We start from the raw sequence: 17,314 nt of genomic DNA, 5'->3' as shown, positions 1-17,314 counted from the left end.
CAGAGTCCAGACCTGCAGAATGGAGCACAGTTGTTCCCTTCAGGCCTTCAGTCTCCTAAACAGTCCAACTTGCCCAGGAATCTATTACTACATTTGGTATTATATCAAGCTATGCAATCTACAACAACAGCATAAAGTGCTATTACCGTAATATATGGTGCAATACTACATGTGATGTGCCACCGTGCCACCTCTCCTCCTCTTCTGTGTTGATTTATTTATTATTATTATCTGCACTTTGCTCTGCTGTTTTCTGTTTTCTATTATAAATGTGTGTGCTCTGTTTTCTATTTTGTCTGTCTTTAAAGGTGTGTGTTTTTAAATCTTCATTAGCCCATAAAGACCCAGTGCTACTTTGGTGTCAGTTCCCAAATGAATTTTTCTCTCTATTTAACCTTTCTTAAGTGATTTGTCACCATTTATTCTAATATTATCCTCTGTATTTAGCATTTTTCAGTGTATCTCCTTTATGTGTGATCTACTATGATCAACCCTTTCATGCATTGTGGTCACTCCAGTGGACAGTTCTTCTCCAGTTGTTCGATTGTATATTCATAGGTTTTGTTGTTTTAGTTCCATATGAGCCAACACAGTGGACACTTTTGCAACATCCCATAATACACTGCAATTCATACAATTACTATAACTTTGCTGTTCTTGATAAACCTGATCTGCACTAACATGTTTAAGTGCAAATCAGTTGTTATTTGTTAGACAAAAAGAGTTGTTTTTTGCATATTATGAGGTGATAACTAGCATTAGAGTATGGTAAAATGTGAGAAAACATCAAATTAGCAGCCTTAAAAATGTTTTTATTTCATTGTTATATTTTACTTTCTGATATTGCGTTTTAAATACATGTTTCTTTACTTAAAAAATTAAATGCATGGACATTTTTTTAACTCCATGACAAAAAAAACTCAATCGCAATTTTTTTTATGCTTAAGGAGGTATAAAAACACTCCAGAAAAAAAAATCTTGACTAAGGTTCTCATAATTCATGCATGAAAGGGTTAAAAATACAACAAATAATTATAATGGAGTTAAATTAATTTTGTATCTTTTGATCCTAACTGATGCTTCACAGCACAAAGAAGTTATCAGGATAAACTTTATTGTCCCGTACGGGAAATTTTGTTTTTTGGATAGCAGTGCTACACATTGCTGCATTCACATTCGGACACATACAAACACAAAACACCTCAGTCACAAAATCTTGAATTAGCATAATCACAATATTTAATAATTATAGTAAATGAACATACAGTACATGCTCCACTATTGTTGACTGGACCCAGAAATGATGTCAGACTTAACAAGCGGATGGAACAACATCGTCATGGTGCCGATTGTCGTTAAGACAGTGTTTTTCGCCTGAAATTCTAGTAATTGCTACAAAAAAATAAAAATAACTAATACATTTTTTTAAAGATTCATTATATATTTCATTATAATTAAAACACCACACACTTTTCCTAATGAAAATCAAGTTCAAATAAAATGCAGGATATAACATCTGAGAGGGCATATCTTGATTGACCTGATCATGTGACCGTGTGCGTTACTACACTTCAGCCTGCCCAGATACAGACACAAAACTGGACCGAACAGAGAATGGAAAGATTTCCATTTCAGATTCCATTCCATTTCATTTCCTCTCCATTTTACATCGTCATTTCTAAATATCGTAATTATTCTGTTATCTATTTGTTTACTTCTTTGTATTTTATGCATTGTCCGTTTTATCTTGCTGTACAGTGTCCTTGGGTGTCCCTGAAAGGCGCTTATAAATACAATTTATTATCATTATTATTATTATTATTATTATTATTATTATTATTATTATTATTATTATTATTATTATTATTATTTCTTCACCCGCCTGGGCTACGACATCTCCAAAAGAAATATGTCTCCATTTTGAATGTCTGGGGTACCCAGAAATCTGTGACGTTAAAATGGGGCCACGAGCCAAAAAAGGTTGGGAACCACTGAGTTAAGCCCTATTTTATTATTACTTCTATTGAAAAAGCAGCAGAAATGACACATATTATGTTATCTGTTAGATGTTAGTCATGAGGGAGGAAACCGATCCCTGCTTCACTACCTGATGATCTCAGTTTATAGAATAGAATAGAATAGAATAGAATAGAATAGAATAGAATAGAATAGAATAGAATAGAATTTATTTGCCATTTGCAGAGCTACATCGCAGTATAGGTGCACTGGAATTCTTGTGCGTTTCCTTGAGTCACGGAATCCAAAGAAAAAAGATATGAACAAAAACAGAAACAAAACATAAACACAGCTAAAACATATAAAAACAGTTATTGCACAGACAAACACAAACACACACTTGTAAAACAGAGTACTGATCAGAAAAAAGTAATAATAATTATAATAATAATAAAAGTACTGGAAGGTAAAAACAAGTTATTGCACATTTGAATTAAAATACTTGGAGATAGAACAGGTATGTATTATATGTGGTAAAAGGCACGTATATCCACATTGCTAAGTCATAAATTACTCTCTTAATGCCTCATAACTCTCCTACACAACTCACCATCCACAGTTTGCTTGTGATAAGATTTCAGTGGGCTTTTCCTGTATTATTTACTACCGTCTATGTTCTCCATGGCTGTTGAGATGTCAGCCTTTGAGCTTCCTGTTGCCTGCCACTGGACTGAAGACTGCTGGCCCAAATAAATCGCTTTTTCATCACCATATGTGTGTTTGTACTTGCGAGTGTGTGGGTATGAATGTGCAGACTAGTTATACTGTAGGCCCTCTGTGTTGGACTGACAGACACAAGCCAGCTGCCTGCATTCCTCTCCCTCTCTACTGACTTCTTAAGGCCGATCTCCCCTCCCCCCATTCAGACCAGTGTCCACACATACTTTTTTAATGCTATACATAACACAGACACATAGATCAGGAATCCAGGCAGGAGACAAGGGAATGCAGCGAGTCATTGTTTGACTACACAGAGGAGAGGAGAGTTAGAACATGTACAGTATATCTGACTTTAAAACTGAAACATGCAAATCTGTCCTGAGGCTACAGTTACCGACATCCTAACAGTTGGGATTAAAACAAATGACCTTGAGTGACTGTGTCAAAAGGGAAAAGTATTTAGAATGGTTCCAAACCAAAGAGCCAGGATTTCACCTCCAAAATTATGCTGTATTTGAACCTCCTGAGACCCAGGAAAGTAAAAGTTTGGCCTTTTTTACATTAAATAACTGCCTTGATGGGAAACAGTTTTCTCAGATACATTTTTATTTATTTGTTTATTTATTTTATGGAATGTCCTTTGAAGTGGACAGTATTTTTTTAATAAAGCTGTGAAACTCTTGTCCCCTACAGAGGACATTAATGCATTACTGGGTCTCAAGAGGTTAAAGTGTAATACCACAGACAGCCACTAGATCAGTGGTTCCCAACCTTTTTTGGCTCATGACCCCATTTTAACATCACAAATTTCTGGCGACCCCAGACATTCATAACGGAGAATTTTTTTTTTGTTGCTAAAATTAATTTATTTTGATCTTGTAATAGTTTGCTATACTATGTTGCAAATAAATGTTAATTTTAGACGACATTTAGGCTATATCATGTATATTATTATGGACGGAGGCAGTAAAGCCAGGTGTAGATTACTGCACAAAGTGAGAATTTTATTTTCCTTGGTCAGGATATGTACAGTCAGTCCAGCTTGGATTTACAAGGCTGACAATTAATACTGAACAAACAAGAACTCAAACTATGAATTATTAAAGAGCTGCAGCATCTGAAACTGACCACAATGAACATTTGAAACATAAACAGAACCACAGTGCTTCAGTTTCAGCTTCACAGTTTTTCATGTCTTTTATGGATTGGGATTGTCTCTGTCAACTCACCATATATTTTTATTACTAGGCTTTTATTTTTTTATTTTCACCAATTACTAGAAATTTCAGGCAACCCCATTTGAATTCCAGGCAACCTCACGTGGGGTCCCGACCCCAAGGTTGAAAAACACTGCACTAGATACTGCTGCAAAAAGCCCTCACTCTCATTAGCCACTTTTACACAGAGATCCCAGAAAAAAGGCAAGATGGGGATCCCTCCTTTTTTCCACCACTGACTGATTTCCGCAGCCAAGCCAAAGGAGGAACAGAGGTGAGACAGGCTGGACTTTTACACAGCAGACCAGCATTCCGAAATCAAAGGGGCAGTGACGCAGCGTATAGTGTGACATATAACTTGCACGTCAGAAATACCCTGAGCATAGCGGTGTTGCTAATTTCTCCAGAGTCTTTCACCGTTCCACAAATGTTGGCATGGATAGAGTCCTCAGCCCAAAGTTACAACAACTTGCGGATCTCGGTGTCTCCCCATTTTGACATCCTTCTGGTCACGTTGATATGTTTGTTTACTGTAAACGCTCATTTTTTTAAAAAAATTATTTTACTTTGGTTTTCAAATTTTAATTTTACAAATAAAGAAAAAGAACAATGGAACAAACAAATGTGACAAATACTGCCCCCCTCCCTCCCTCCCTCCCCTGCTCACTCAAAGAAAAAAAAAAAAAAGGAGACTCCTGCTCTTACTTTTTGTTCAAAAGGACACATGGCATGACACAATAAGACCAGTTAAGTTACAATTGCACCTACATAGTCTAAGTAAGGTTGCCAATTTCTAACAAAAGTTTTATATGACTTTCTTAGGCTATATGTTACTTTTTCTAAAGGGACACAACTGTTCATCTCTGTGTACCATTTGGTTAAAGGAATGGGAGAATCAGACTTCCATGTAACAGCAATAATTTTTCTAGCTACTGCCAAGGCTATTTCGAGGAATTTTGTTTGATATTTGTTTAGTGGTTCATTAATCTTCATAAAATTGCCAATTAGACAGATTTCAGGATCCAGGGGTATTGAACTCTTGGTAACATTAGACAAAATATCACACAGGCCCAGCCAAAAATCTCTGACTTTCACACACGACCAAGTACAATGTAAAAATGAACCAATTTCTACTGCACATCATACATATATCAGACATACATCAGAGAGTTCAGGTTTATGTAATGGATAAGCCTATATTTTGTGTTTATAGTGGCTGATATGCTGTTCTCACACAAATCGGACCAGAGGGCGTCTTCAATTGTGATGTTTAAGTCTGATTCCCACCTTTCTTTGGATTTATAAATCTTTGGTTTAGGACATTCTTTTATCAAAACAGAGTACACTTTAGAAATAAATTTACATGGATCACCATTATGCAACAATTTTTCAAATTCCGTGAGGTTGGGTAACACAGTATTCTTGCCCAATGTGCTGCTTAGAAATGATCGTAATTGGAGAAGTAAACGCTCATTTTTAAAAATATTTGGTCACACTCGGAATACGTCATCAAAATGTCACACCTTGGTTGCGGAACCAGAGGTGTTCGGTTTACATAGCGTTCCAGAATCATGATTCCACCTTTATCACGGCTCTGTTACTACCTACAGAGGTGTTAGAGACGGAGGTGGGGCCAAATGATCCACCATTGTGTTTACACAGACGTCGTTCCAGAATAACGGTGAAATATTCCCATAACAGAAGTGCTGTGGAAAAGAGGCTACAGAGTTATGTTAACCTTCTCTCTAAAACTATTAAGTCAATACGTTTTCTCCAGGAGTCAGTCTGCTCTCATTTGCTTCATGTGGAAATTGTAATGAATGATCTGGAGGTCAATCTTTCAATCTTTCTTTTTTCTTTTCTTTTTTCCCAACTGACAGCTACATTGTGTGCAGAGTTTGATCAAATTTACAGTTTTAGAGTTAGCAAACTAGCGCATAGCATTAGCATCCCCCCAGCCCTGCATCTTTTTGTCCAAATATGGTCACTTCCAACTCCAAACAGCCAACATCACAAACTACTGACTTCAAAATGGTAGTTCAAAAACCAAAAGGTGATGTCATGTTACTTTGTCCACTAATTAAACACAGTCTATGCTCCAAACAGTCACAATCAAAGGCCAGGTTGCACTTCCTCTTGGTCTTTTTCCAGTTACAGATTCCAGAAAGGGGAAGGACAGTTTCAGAAAGCCATTAACCCATCCAAAAAACACTTTGTTCAGAGCATACTGATGATCTAAAACTTTTGCTGCCATGTCGATGCATCTCAGTCCATTTAGATGTATTTCAGTCCTTTTACTGCCCATAACATCCAATGAAATGAAGCTACAGATGTACAATTAGGGTGACTTGGAGAATAAGTGCAGATGATGCAGCTTAGTGCTCATTGTTTTAACTTCTCTCAAATATAGGATGATATCTATTTGACCATGAATACAATCCAAATGCCTAATGTTAACCCAAATGTCTAATAGGCAGATCATGTGCCAGCAACTCAATGCATTTAGGCTGAAAGACTGATGTTGAATTTCATCTGAACTGGAAAGAAAAGTAGTTTAAGTGACTGTGGATACAGAATGATGATATGTTGGAATTTTCATGAGAGAGTCTGAAAATGGTGCAGCGAATACCAGTTCTCTGGGAAGAGGAGAATGTCCAGAAAGATACGAGCTGATACAAAGCCAACAGAAACAGAAATAACCACTGGTGACAACAGAGGTATGCAGAGGAGCATCTCTGGATGAACAACACATCGAACCTTGAAACAGACTTGAAACAGCTACAAAAGGAGCATATACAGTCACAGAAAAAAATGATTAGACCATCAAAAGTCATCAGAAACAATGGTTATGCAATTAAGTACTAACTCCTGTGTGTATCATGTGACTAAAACAGACAGAAAAGGAAACATGGAGTGCCTAAAACCACTGTTTTTGTCAGCACAATGCCATAGCTATTGATGTAAGAATTTAAATGATTTTGGTTATTATCAAGAAAACATGGAAATGGCTAGATATCAGCTCTGAAATTAAACTACTATGAGCTATTTTTGTTGTTATCATTATATTTGACCAAACAACCGTACCTTTAGTTGTACAAGAATAAGAAATTGAAGAAAACAAGGATGGACAAATAATTTTTTCCACAACTATACACTCTCCGGCCACTTTATTAGTTACACCTAGTATTAGTCAAGTGTACCTGAATCAGTGGCTGGTGAGTATAGTTGTAGTTTGTATGCAAATGCAAACAGTCCAGCTGCATTTGGTTGAAAGATCCCACAAATTAACATGAATTCTATACAAACATGTTATGTCAACATGTATGTTACACTCCAGTTCTCCCACAAAAACACCTAATGTGCAGGTTAAACCAACTCGGTCAGCCAACATTTCATGTCAGCTGTCCTCAAACTGGAAAACCTCCTCAGTCCGAGCGAAAATGCCTTTTTTTCATGTCAACTCCACATCTAAATAGTTGTTCAGTTTTGGGTTTCACACGGGGGCTCAAATGCTTTGCATGGTGGTCACGCATTTGGCTACTCTTAAACTGAGCAAGCACAGTCTAAACCATCAAAATACTGCCCCATTTGTTTATTTCGTCTTAGTCTACTGTAAATCTCGTTGTTGTTTGCCTAACACTTTTTTCTCACCAGCAGATGTCTTGCTGAAGCAAACCACAGTCCAAACAGGGACCGACTGTCTGCAAACCTGCTGGACTGCCTCCATTGGCCTGACCACTGCAGACACTGTCCACATAAATACACTCACACAAACAAACAGCTACAGTTACACACGCCAAAGTGCATCAGTCTGACCTGCTGCGGCTACTAAATGCTGCGTTTTACACCACAGAAAGAAACAGAGGGTGTGCGGCTGTGTTTATGTGACAGAAGAGACAGACCCTAACAAAAGTATAGCAACGAAGAACATCTTTTTACTGTATGAATAGTTTCAGTGCGCAGCAGGAGGAAACAGCTCATCAACTGGTACATGTACTTGTAATTTATACTTAAATTAACGGAAAATTTGGATCATGAATTTGGCCATCACACCCAACTATAATTATTGTCCTACACACAGCTGGAAAATGTACTATTTTGTTCTGGTTTGTTCACAACTAACCTCACATGTGATGATTTAAACCTTTAACCCCCGAGACATGATTCCAGGTAAACGTGCTGCTGTGAATTGCCATCCGTTTTAGTGTCATAGAAGCTGCTGTGAGTATGTGCTTGTGTTCCTTTCTTTCAGGGGTTTTGCTTTACTGTGTGTTTTCGGTGTCAAAACAGGGTGGAATAACAGAAAAAGACAAAGCGAGGAATTGTAGTTTCACAGGTTTTTACTAAGAATGTACATCAATAACAGATTTAGGATGCTGAACATGAACTGTGAACTGGAACACACTGAACAACAACAAGGATTTGTGTTTTGGCACAGTAGTTTCCGTTATGGGGCTCTTTTTTTATTTAAATCAGTCCAACTGCTTTTTGGCACCTGGTTGAACTCCAAAAAGCGGTTACACAGTCAAAACTCGGTAAAAACAAAATTTAAAAAAAAAAAAAAAAAAAGGAAAATCACAACAACACTGCAACACTGTCTATTCTACCAGCACATTTTGAAATTTTTCCTATTGAGCAAACAGTCGCATTTTTATAAATATTCAAAATATATAAAATATATCCAAAATATATACATTCAGAATACTCACCATAGACACACCAGGGGCTGAAGGGTTAGTGATGCTATTTGTAGTATTTCTACTTCCAAATATTGAACAATGACCTAGAAGTATGATTACAGTGTTTAGAATAAAGAGCTTGGAAGTTCAGCAAAAGATGCCGATGTATAGTATTGTAGATATGAACTGAATTTAAAAGCATCAGAAAGTGACCAGATGGGATGAGAACCATTGAGAAACAACTAGAGTCAAAGAAAAGAAGTGAAACAAATAGAAGCACCACTGGACACTACTGTCAATGAAAAGAATGTTTGATGTTTGATGATGAAATTACAGCATTTCTTCTATTCGGGTGAGGCTTATGAAGGTATAAAGTTATTATGGGATTCTATTATCTTTGCTAAGTTGCTACTTGTTGATCCATGGTTCAGATTAACCCATAAAGACCCAGTACTACTTTTATGGCAGTTCACAAACACATTTTTCTGTATATTTAACTTTTGTTTTTTTATTGTAATATTATCCTCTTTGGTTTGAGTTTTTTTCAGTGTAAATCAGGTATTTTCCTGTATTTAATTCACTGGTCATGTAAATGTTTATAGAAAGTAAATTCAAAGATTATTATATCAAAAGCAGTGAAAACTGCAAGAAAAGTGATTTTTTTTCACTTAAATCTGTCATTAACTGGACATAAACCCAGTGTGTCCATCCACTGTCATTGATCCAACTCCATGGATTTTACTGGTGAATCAATGTTGTAGAAGGTGACAGAGTTTCCGTGGTAACTACAGAGCCTCTGAACATCCAAATGGGTCATATCTGATGACTATGAGAAGATGACAAACTGTATTTTACACCAGTTATTTACATGTATTGATAGGATTAGTGGATCAACAGGTATTAAACAGTTTAAATCAATAGTCAGTTTCGATCACCAGTGGCTGTTTGGGTCTTTATGGGTTAAGTTGTGACAGTTCTGACCTTGTTTGTTTGATTCCAACCAGATCTTTAGTTCAGCTATTGACTACACAAACCGTTCAGAAAACAGAGGTGATTTGTGGTTTTACTGTGGCTGTTTTCTGTCTAAAACCAGAGCTTGGCTAACAAAGCTACAATGTAAACTATTAGCTGACGCAACATGTGAAGACTTTAAGACACAGCGTTATTTTGACTAACTGTCAAAATAAGCATTTTTGAGTTTTAGTTTGAAGTAGGAAACTGGATGATACCATAAAACAGATGTATGTAAACAGTGGGCTTTATACTTTAGACCCTCTCCTATCTGTTCATCCAGTCATCTGCTCATCTATTAGCTCTCGCTGCCATTCACTGAAGACCCAACGTCAGTGACACTGTGACACTGATCAAATACTGTCGGACAAAAACCCTCTTGGGAAATCACAGTGTACTAACATCCCTCCTGATCAATAACTTTAATAGCTCTGGTCATTAATTATTACACAGCTGCTCTGTAAGCAGTGAAACCAATCTGTTAGTGAAAAACAATAAATCTACAGCATGAGTAAAGACAATCTGCTTAGACTTTATTGCTTATGTCATGTTTTTATGGAATAATAAAGTGTTTCCTATGACGTACACATTGTAAATATGACCTCCAATGTAGGTTTTTTATATTAAATAACTCCATAAACTTAATATGGTCAATTTTATATGAAAGATACAAGTTAAAAATACTGCATTATAACTGAACCTTGTAATCGGGGACAGTGTTCTATTTGTTAAGGTTATGGTTCAGGTTACTTTATTTATACCCATAGGTAGATATGTTTTGGAGTTACATGATGATGACGTCCTTTTGATATTTCTCAAAACATGATACGTAACATGAAACCAAGACATGAGTTGACTCTGGACATGATACAATAAAAGTGCTCCAAGTTACAAGAGATGGGTCGATAAAAGAATGATTGGATTAAAAGATAAAAAATAGATTAAAAGAAGTTTGAAGAAGTTAAAAACCTGATAAAAAGAAGTTAAAAGCCCAATCAATAGCTACATAAATGCAAGATTAATTCATAAATAAGTATACAAATAAATGAATTATGTGCTATATATTGTTACAGCTTGTTCAACTCTGTTACAGCAGCAGGAACAAAGCTGTTTTTGAACCGTTGTGTCTTATATTTCAGGACAACAAACCTCCACAAAGGATGCATTGTGGATATATGAGATAGATTTACATAAATATATTACATGACATAGATTATATAAATAAGTGGTTTTGGAAAATAAGTAATGTTTGCATAAATTAGCAATAAGATTAAGTTGTTTCTACTTGTAGTTTTTAAGAAGTGTCTACTTTTTAGAACCTTAATCATGTTGTTTAGTATGCGGTGGAGACTCCTTTTATTCTAATGTATTATTCTAATCTCGTCTACTTTGTACAGGCCACCGTACAGAAGGGAATTCCACTCCTCGTTGCTTTTGCCGTTCAGCTTTCCTTCCTGTTCTCTCTCCTTCTGTTTCTCTCTCTGCCCTCTTCGACCTTCTTGCTTCTTCCTCTCCCTTCCCCCACCCAAAACTACCCCCACCCTCTTTTTTTCCCATTCAGGGTAGAAACACACCAAATGCAGCAAGACCACCAGGAACTGCTGAGACTTTCCACACTTGGTTACCTCTGGGCAGATTGAAATCACCGCGACCATACGGCTGCTTTTAATGTTTAAACTGATACCGATCACATCCATTCGGGGCTGAATCTAATGGAGGCTTCTTACTCTGAATGCACTGCCTTTTAGCAGAACAAAAGTAGGGTTAGGCCTTGGTCCACCATACCAGATAAGTAGGTATAGGAAATGAATAGACAGACATAGTATGTGTGGAATGAAACCCTTTAAGCAGCAACAGGTACTTGAATCCAACAGGGTTTCTTGAGGTTATTTTCATGGTGTGTTCACTGACCTGGTGGTTGTGGTGTACACACTGAGTGACTGTGGAGATTCTCTAAGGAGATTGAAAAGAGTCCACTTCACAGCTGCTGATAGTGTAAATGAGAGAGAGTCTTCAACTAGTAAACACAACTCAGAGGAAAAAATGGACTTCTGTTGCAAAAGAGTCCTGATATTAAGAAGGGCTCATGTGCAGAGAGTGTAATTAAGAAACACAGGGAAAGGTGTTTAGTTTTCTGGAATAATAACATATAAAAGATATATACTTTTTAATGTGTAGCATGGTGTGTTTTTGTTAATCGCTTCACAGCCATATTCAGACCCTAGAATGATAAAATAGATTTTGATTGGCATTAGAAACTCTGATCTGCCTCTACAGAAGGGCTAATGTTGTTTGTTTACCCTAATCTCAGCGAGATTTTCATTTTAAATTATAGTTAGTTTCATTTTCAGTCTTAGATCAGTGCAATAGAAATGTCTAAGAAGTTAACGTTAACATTCTTGGTCTACTGAATGTAACTTCAATTATTCTAAGAAAAAAAGAAAGAAAACCTTGAGGCACTTGACTAATGGATTTTTCCACTACATGTAACCTTTCCCAAGTAATTTATTGCCTTTGAATTTTTCATTTTTCTGTGAAAATCAGATATTTTCCTATATTTAATTTACTGATCTGAGAAAACACAAGATAAATGACTTTTCCACCAAAATATCTCAATAACTGAACAAAGAAGCTGCATTTTCCAAAATACTGATAGGTACTGAAATACGGCACTGATAGGAAAGAAAGAAAGAAAGAAAGAAAGAAAGAAAGAAAGAAAGAAAGAAAGAAAGAAAGAAAGAAGAAAGAAAGAAAGAAAGAAAGAAAGAAAGAAAGAAAGAAAGAAAGCCTTGATTTCACACTTTATTTCATTATAGCAAAATGCAATTATACTTGTTCTTCAGAAAGACAGAAGAACCTTGTTACACATTAAAACACTGTATGTGTAGCTCATGTTCATCTAAAAAGAAAGAATCCTTCTGTCTTACATTCACGTTTTCTTTTTCTTTAATGTAAGAAAACGATGCACTTGTGCAACACTTTAATCAAACCCCCTTCATTAACAGCATCTATTGCCAAAGTGCGTCGAAAAGCCAGCCAAAACAATAATTCTGTGCGATCTCTTGTGTAATATAATTACTGTAGCATATTTTCCTACTATGGGGACTGAGGGCCAATCAAGACCGAATCCTGTAGGAAAACAAACGCCGTGATTGGCGGAGACGCGGCCTCGGTTTCAAGGCGCCCCCGTTCCGGCGGAGGGGGCCGCTGAATGGAGGGGGCGCCTGAAAACCGCCGGAATAGCACGGAGTGAGAAGAACGAGGCAGTGGAGTCCAACCGCCCAGCATGTGAACCGACGCACGGCGAGAAGTCAAAGCCCAAAAAGATGGAATTATCAGCTCTGTGAACTTTGGGACTTTTGGACTTTGCGCGCGGACGCATTTGGAACGCGCTGGAAGAGTCCGATTTTGCGCCATTGGAGCAGAGGGGGGGTTAATCCTGTATTTGTGCCGGATCGGGAGTGAGAGTGGACTGCTTGGAGTCACTTACAAAGACCATCAAGAAGTCATGACACGACGGACGTTTGTGTTGGATTTATGTGGATCAAATTAGAGGAAAAGTCGCGTCTGGGTGTCTGAGCCGTTTTTACGCACGTCCTTCTCTCACTGTTGGGGCTTTACGCGCAGATTGTCTTTGTTTTTTCGCTGGTTTTTTCACTCGCCCTACTTGGATCAAAGTTTTTTTCCTTCCCTCCCCCCTCCTCCTCAACTATGGCGGCGGCCAGGTCCACTGTCTGTGTGTTTGTGCGGATCATGTGGCTGCTGTGCCTTCTGTGCACACTTGCGTTCGCTCAACATTACAACAGTGAAACGGGAATATCGGTGCCGGAGCACGGGTTCTGCCAGCCCATCTCCATCCCCCTGTGCACGGACATCGCCTACAACCAGACCATCATGCCGAACCTTTTGGGCCACACGAACCAGGAGGACGCCGGGCTGGAGGTGCACCAGTTCTACCCTCTGGTGAAGGTCCAGTGCTCTGCGGACCTAAAGTTCTTCCTGTGTTCCATGTACGCGCCGGTGTGCACCGTGTTGGAGCAGGCCATCCCCCCGTGTCGGTCCCTGTGTGAGCGGGCACGGCAGGGATGCGAAGCCCTGATGAATAAATTCGGGTTCCAGTGGCCGGAGCGGCTCCGATGCGAGGCTTTCCCGGTGCACGGAGCCGGGGAGATCTGCGTGGGTCAGAACACGTCCGAACCCAGCAGCCCGGCCTCTTCTTCGTCCCCTTACGCACCAGAGCCGGTGACCCTTCCCCCAAGCATAGGCCGACCCAACCAGCGTGCCCCCCAGCATAACCAGTACCACCAGTTCTCCTGCCCCCTCCAGCTGGAAGTGCCAACCTACCTCGGCTACCGCTTCATGGGGGTCAAAGACTGCGGGGCCCCCTGTGAGCCCAATAAACCAGCTGGGATCATGTACTTCCGGGAGGATGAAGTGAAATTCGGCCGGCTTTGGGTCGGGATCTGGTCCATCCTGTGCTGCGTCAGCACATTGTTCACAGTGCTCACCTATCTGGTGGACATGCGGAGGTTCCGGTACCCGGAGCGGCCCATCATCTTCCTCTCCGGCTGTTATTTCATGGTGGCCGTGGCCTACGCAGCTGGGTTCTTCCTGGAGGATAAAGTTGTTTGCGTGGATAAATTCAAGGATGACGGCTACCGGACCGTGGCGCAGGGAACCAAGAAGGAGGGCTGCACCATCCTCTTCATGGTGCTGTACTTTTTCGGGATGGCCAGCTCCATCTGGTGGGTGATCCTGTCCCTGACCTGGTTCCTGTCCGCGGGGATGAAGTGGGGCCACGAAGCCATCGAAGCCAACTCGCAGTACTTCCACCTGGCCGCCTGGGCCGTCCCTGCCATCAAAACCATCACCATCCTCGCCATGGGCCAAGTGGATGGAGACGTCCTCACCGGGGTCTGCTTCGTGGGGATCTTCAACGTGGACGCCCTCCGTGGGTTCGTCCTGGCTCCGCTGTTCGTCTACCTGTTCATCGGTACGTCCTTCCTCCTGGCCGGGTTCGTGTCCCTGTTCCGGATCCGCACCATCATGAAGCACGACGGCACCAAGACGGAGAAGCTGGAGAAGCTGATGGTGCGCATCGGGGTCTTCAGTGTCCTGTACACGGTCCCGGCCACCATCGTCATCGCATGTTACTTCTATGAGCAGGCCTTCAGGGAGCACTGGGAGCGCACCTGGCACATGCACACCTGTAAACGCTTCGCCGTGCCCTGCCCCGTGCACAACTTCGCCCCCATGACCCCCGACTTCACGGTGTTCATGATCAAATACCTGATGACCATGATAGTCGGCATCACCTCGGGGTTCTGGGTCTGGTCCGGGAAAACTCTGCAGTCATGGAGGAGATTCTACAAGCGCCTTAGCAACAGTAACCATGGAGAGACAACCGTGTAGAGGATGTGACGCATCGATCTGCGTTAAAAAAAAAAAAAAAAAGAAAAATAACAGGAATGATGTCAAATAGCTTTCATTTAAGTACTATTTTGGACATATGTGGTTGATTTTATTTTGTTTTGTTTTGTTTTTTTTAATTGGGACAAACATCCAGACTTTAACCTATATTTGATACAAGTTGGAGCTTCTTTTTCTTCATCTTTCATCTTCTTCATCATCAGATTCTGCCTGGATTTTTTGCAAAAATAGTCCTCAGACTGTAACGCCGGACTAGAGAAGTTAACTTTTAGTATGAAGCCGCCTATGTATTACTGATTTAATGTTTTTAATCCTTGATATTACACTTTGAATGTCCTTTATGTGTAACCTTAGGGCAAAAGGCACAAAACAAAAGAGCAAGGGGTCAACCAGTGTGACCTTGTGTGCACAATGGAGCAAAAAAAAAAAAAAAAAAAAAAAAAAAGGTCATAAGTTTGACCCCTGCAGCAGCCACACCCTCTTTGACTGTGAATTTACCCACTAGGGATGCCTGGACCATAGAGGTACATGTCTAGTGACTGTTGTTGCCTTTTCGATGTGGCAGGATGCAGTACGGTCCGTTTCAATCCAAAGCATAAACGCAAAAACTTCTTCTTTTTGTTCTTGTCTCTTAGTTTTTGTTGTTGTTGTGACTCTGCCATGTATGTGCCAAGCGGCTGCGCAGACATCAGAACTCTTGTTGTTTTCGTGCAGTTTTAATAATTTTATTCCTGTATTGAATGTTCACTCCGAAGGCGAATGAAGTTCTGTATCGGTTTGCACAGTTACCCCTCACAGTTGAAAGTGTTAAAAAAAATGACTGATTCACCACAGGAAGATCTGATCTAACAACCAGAGACCACACACACACACACACAGTTTCTTGCTTTTATTCTTTGTAACTGAGACATAGCAGTTCATTGTTTATCCCTGTGTGTGTGTGTGTGGTCTCTTGGATCTCCCATCAAAAAGAGTTTTCAGACATCCAAAGCCCCCTCTTTTGCAGATCCGGTCCTGATCTGTGGGTGCGGTGAGGATTTTTCATGTTTTTTTTTTTTTTTTGTCTTTTATGATGGGTAAAGATGAGTGTACACGCTCTCACCTGTAATCATCCCAGTGTAACCAAAGTTTTACTCAAAATATCCTTTCCTATGTTCTTATCCTTGAGGTTTTTTCACAAACCAGACTGAAGATTTTATAGATTTTAATTTCTTTTCTTTTCCAGTCTGGGCTATGTAAAAAAAAAAAAAAAGCCATCCAATCAAAAACACAGAGTGAATGCATTTCTGTTGAGACCGGAGATACTTGTGCTTGATGTTCCCAATCCCGAAGGTCAAAGGTCACTACCTTGTGGAATGTAACTATTTGTAGAGAGTGTAGAGGAGACGGACAGTTTTATCCCCCGGAGACAGTAAAACAGGTTATAGGACGAAAGTAGCGCTGATGAACACATGGCGATCCGCTGTGGGACGCCGCACGCTGGTGGTTTGAACCATTTCAGAGCATGTTTCTTTCATTTTGACAGCACACCTACTGTACATGTGGACGAACTGGAGCAGGTACACGTTTTCTGGTGGAACTCCAGAGCTGTAGACACCGTTCTTTGTCTTTTTTAGCACATTTTTTCTTCTTCTCCCCTACATGTTAAGTTGAAGCTTTGACAAAAACATCTGGGCATCATTTCCAAAGCTGTGTCCTGAATCTCTACGTTCAAGCAGGAGTGTCACATTTCACGTGTGATGTGATGTATTACATACCTCAAAAGTTGTTTAGACTTTATACATCGGGATGTGGGTCAAGACTCTGTTTATAACCAACAACGTCTAATATCTGACCTGAGAAAGTGTCCGTGTAAGCGAAACAAAACCTGTTTGTATCCAGTCTGTTTTCAAGAAGGAATATGTGTGTGCGTTTGTATCAGAACATATGCAAGATACCAAGTTAACACACTTTTTTTTTTTTTTTTTAAGGATTATTGTATTTATGGGGAAACTTGTTCTAGACTTTTTAAGAACCTTTTTTTTTTTTTAATGAGATAAGCCTGTTGTATCTGTACAGTTTGAATAAAAAGCGCTAAAGTTTTTAACGCGTTGCCCTCCTGTGGTTTGTTTATGAAGACTACATCTCAGGCACAGCTCATTCTTGACCTTTGACCTCTGCAGTGACATAGAAGTCTCAATGTCTGAGCAAGCTGGGGAAACATTCTCAACAACTGTTTCCTGTTAAAGGAGTGATATTTTGCTTTTTTAAAATGGAATTATGCATTTTCAAACATTTCCCTGTGGTCTACATAAATTGTAA

The 17,314-nt window shown here is 39.5% G+C and overlaps 1 protein-coding gene across 1 annotated transcript; it reads left to right on the top strand.

The window, feature by feature from the left end:
• Positions 1-12,817: 12,817 nt before the first annotated feature.
• Positions 12,818-16,292, top strand: LOC115412909 (frizzled-7-A-like). The gene has a single exon (XM_030125587.1). It carries the CDS (start codon positions 13,295-13,297, stop codon positions 14,993-14,995), a length of 1,701 nt encoding a protein of 566 aa, XP_029981447.1. The 5' UTR covers positions 12,818-13,294; the 3' UTR covers positions 14,996-16,292.
• The last annotated feature ends 1,022 nt before the right edge of the window (positions 16,293-17,314 follow it).

Source organism: Sphaeramia orbicularis, chromosome 21, assembly GCF_902148855.1.
Source record: "Sphaeramia orbicularis chromosome 21, fSphaOr1.1, whole genome shotgun sequence".
NCBI lineage: Eukaryota > Metazoa > Chordata > Actinopteri > Kurtiformes > Apogonidae > Sphaeramia > Sphaeramia orbicularis.
Note: the sequence above shows the minus strand (reverse complement) of the source record. Positions and strands in the feature narration are given on the sequence as shown.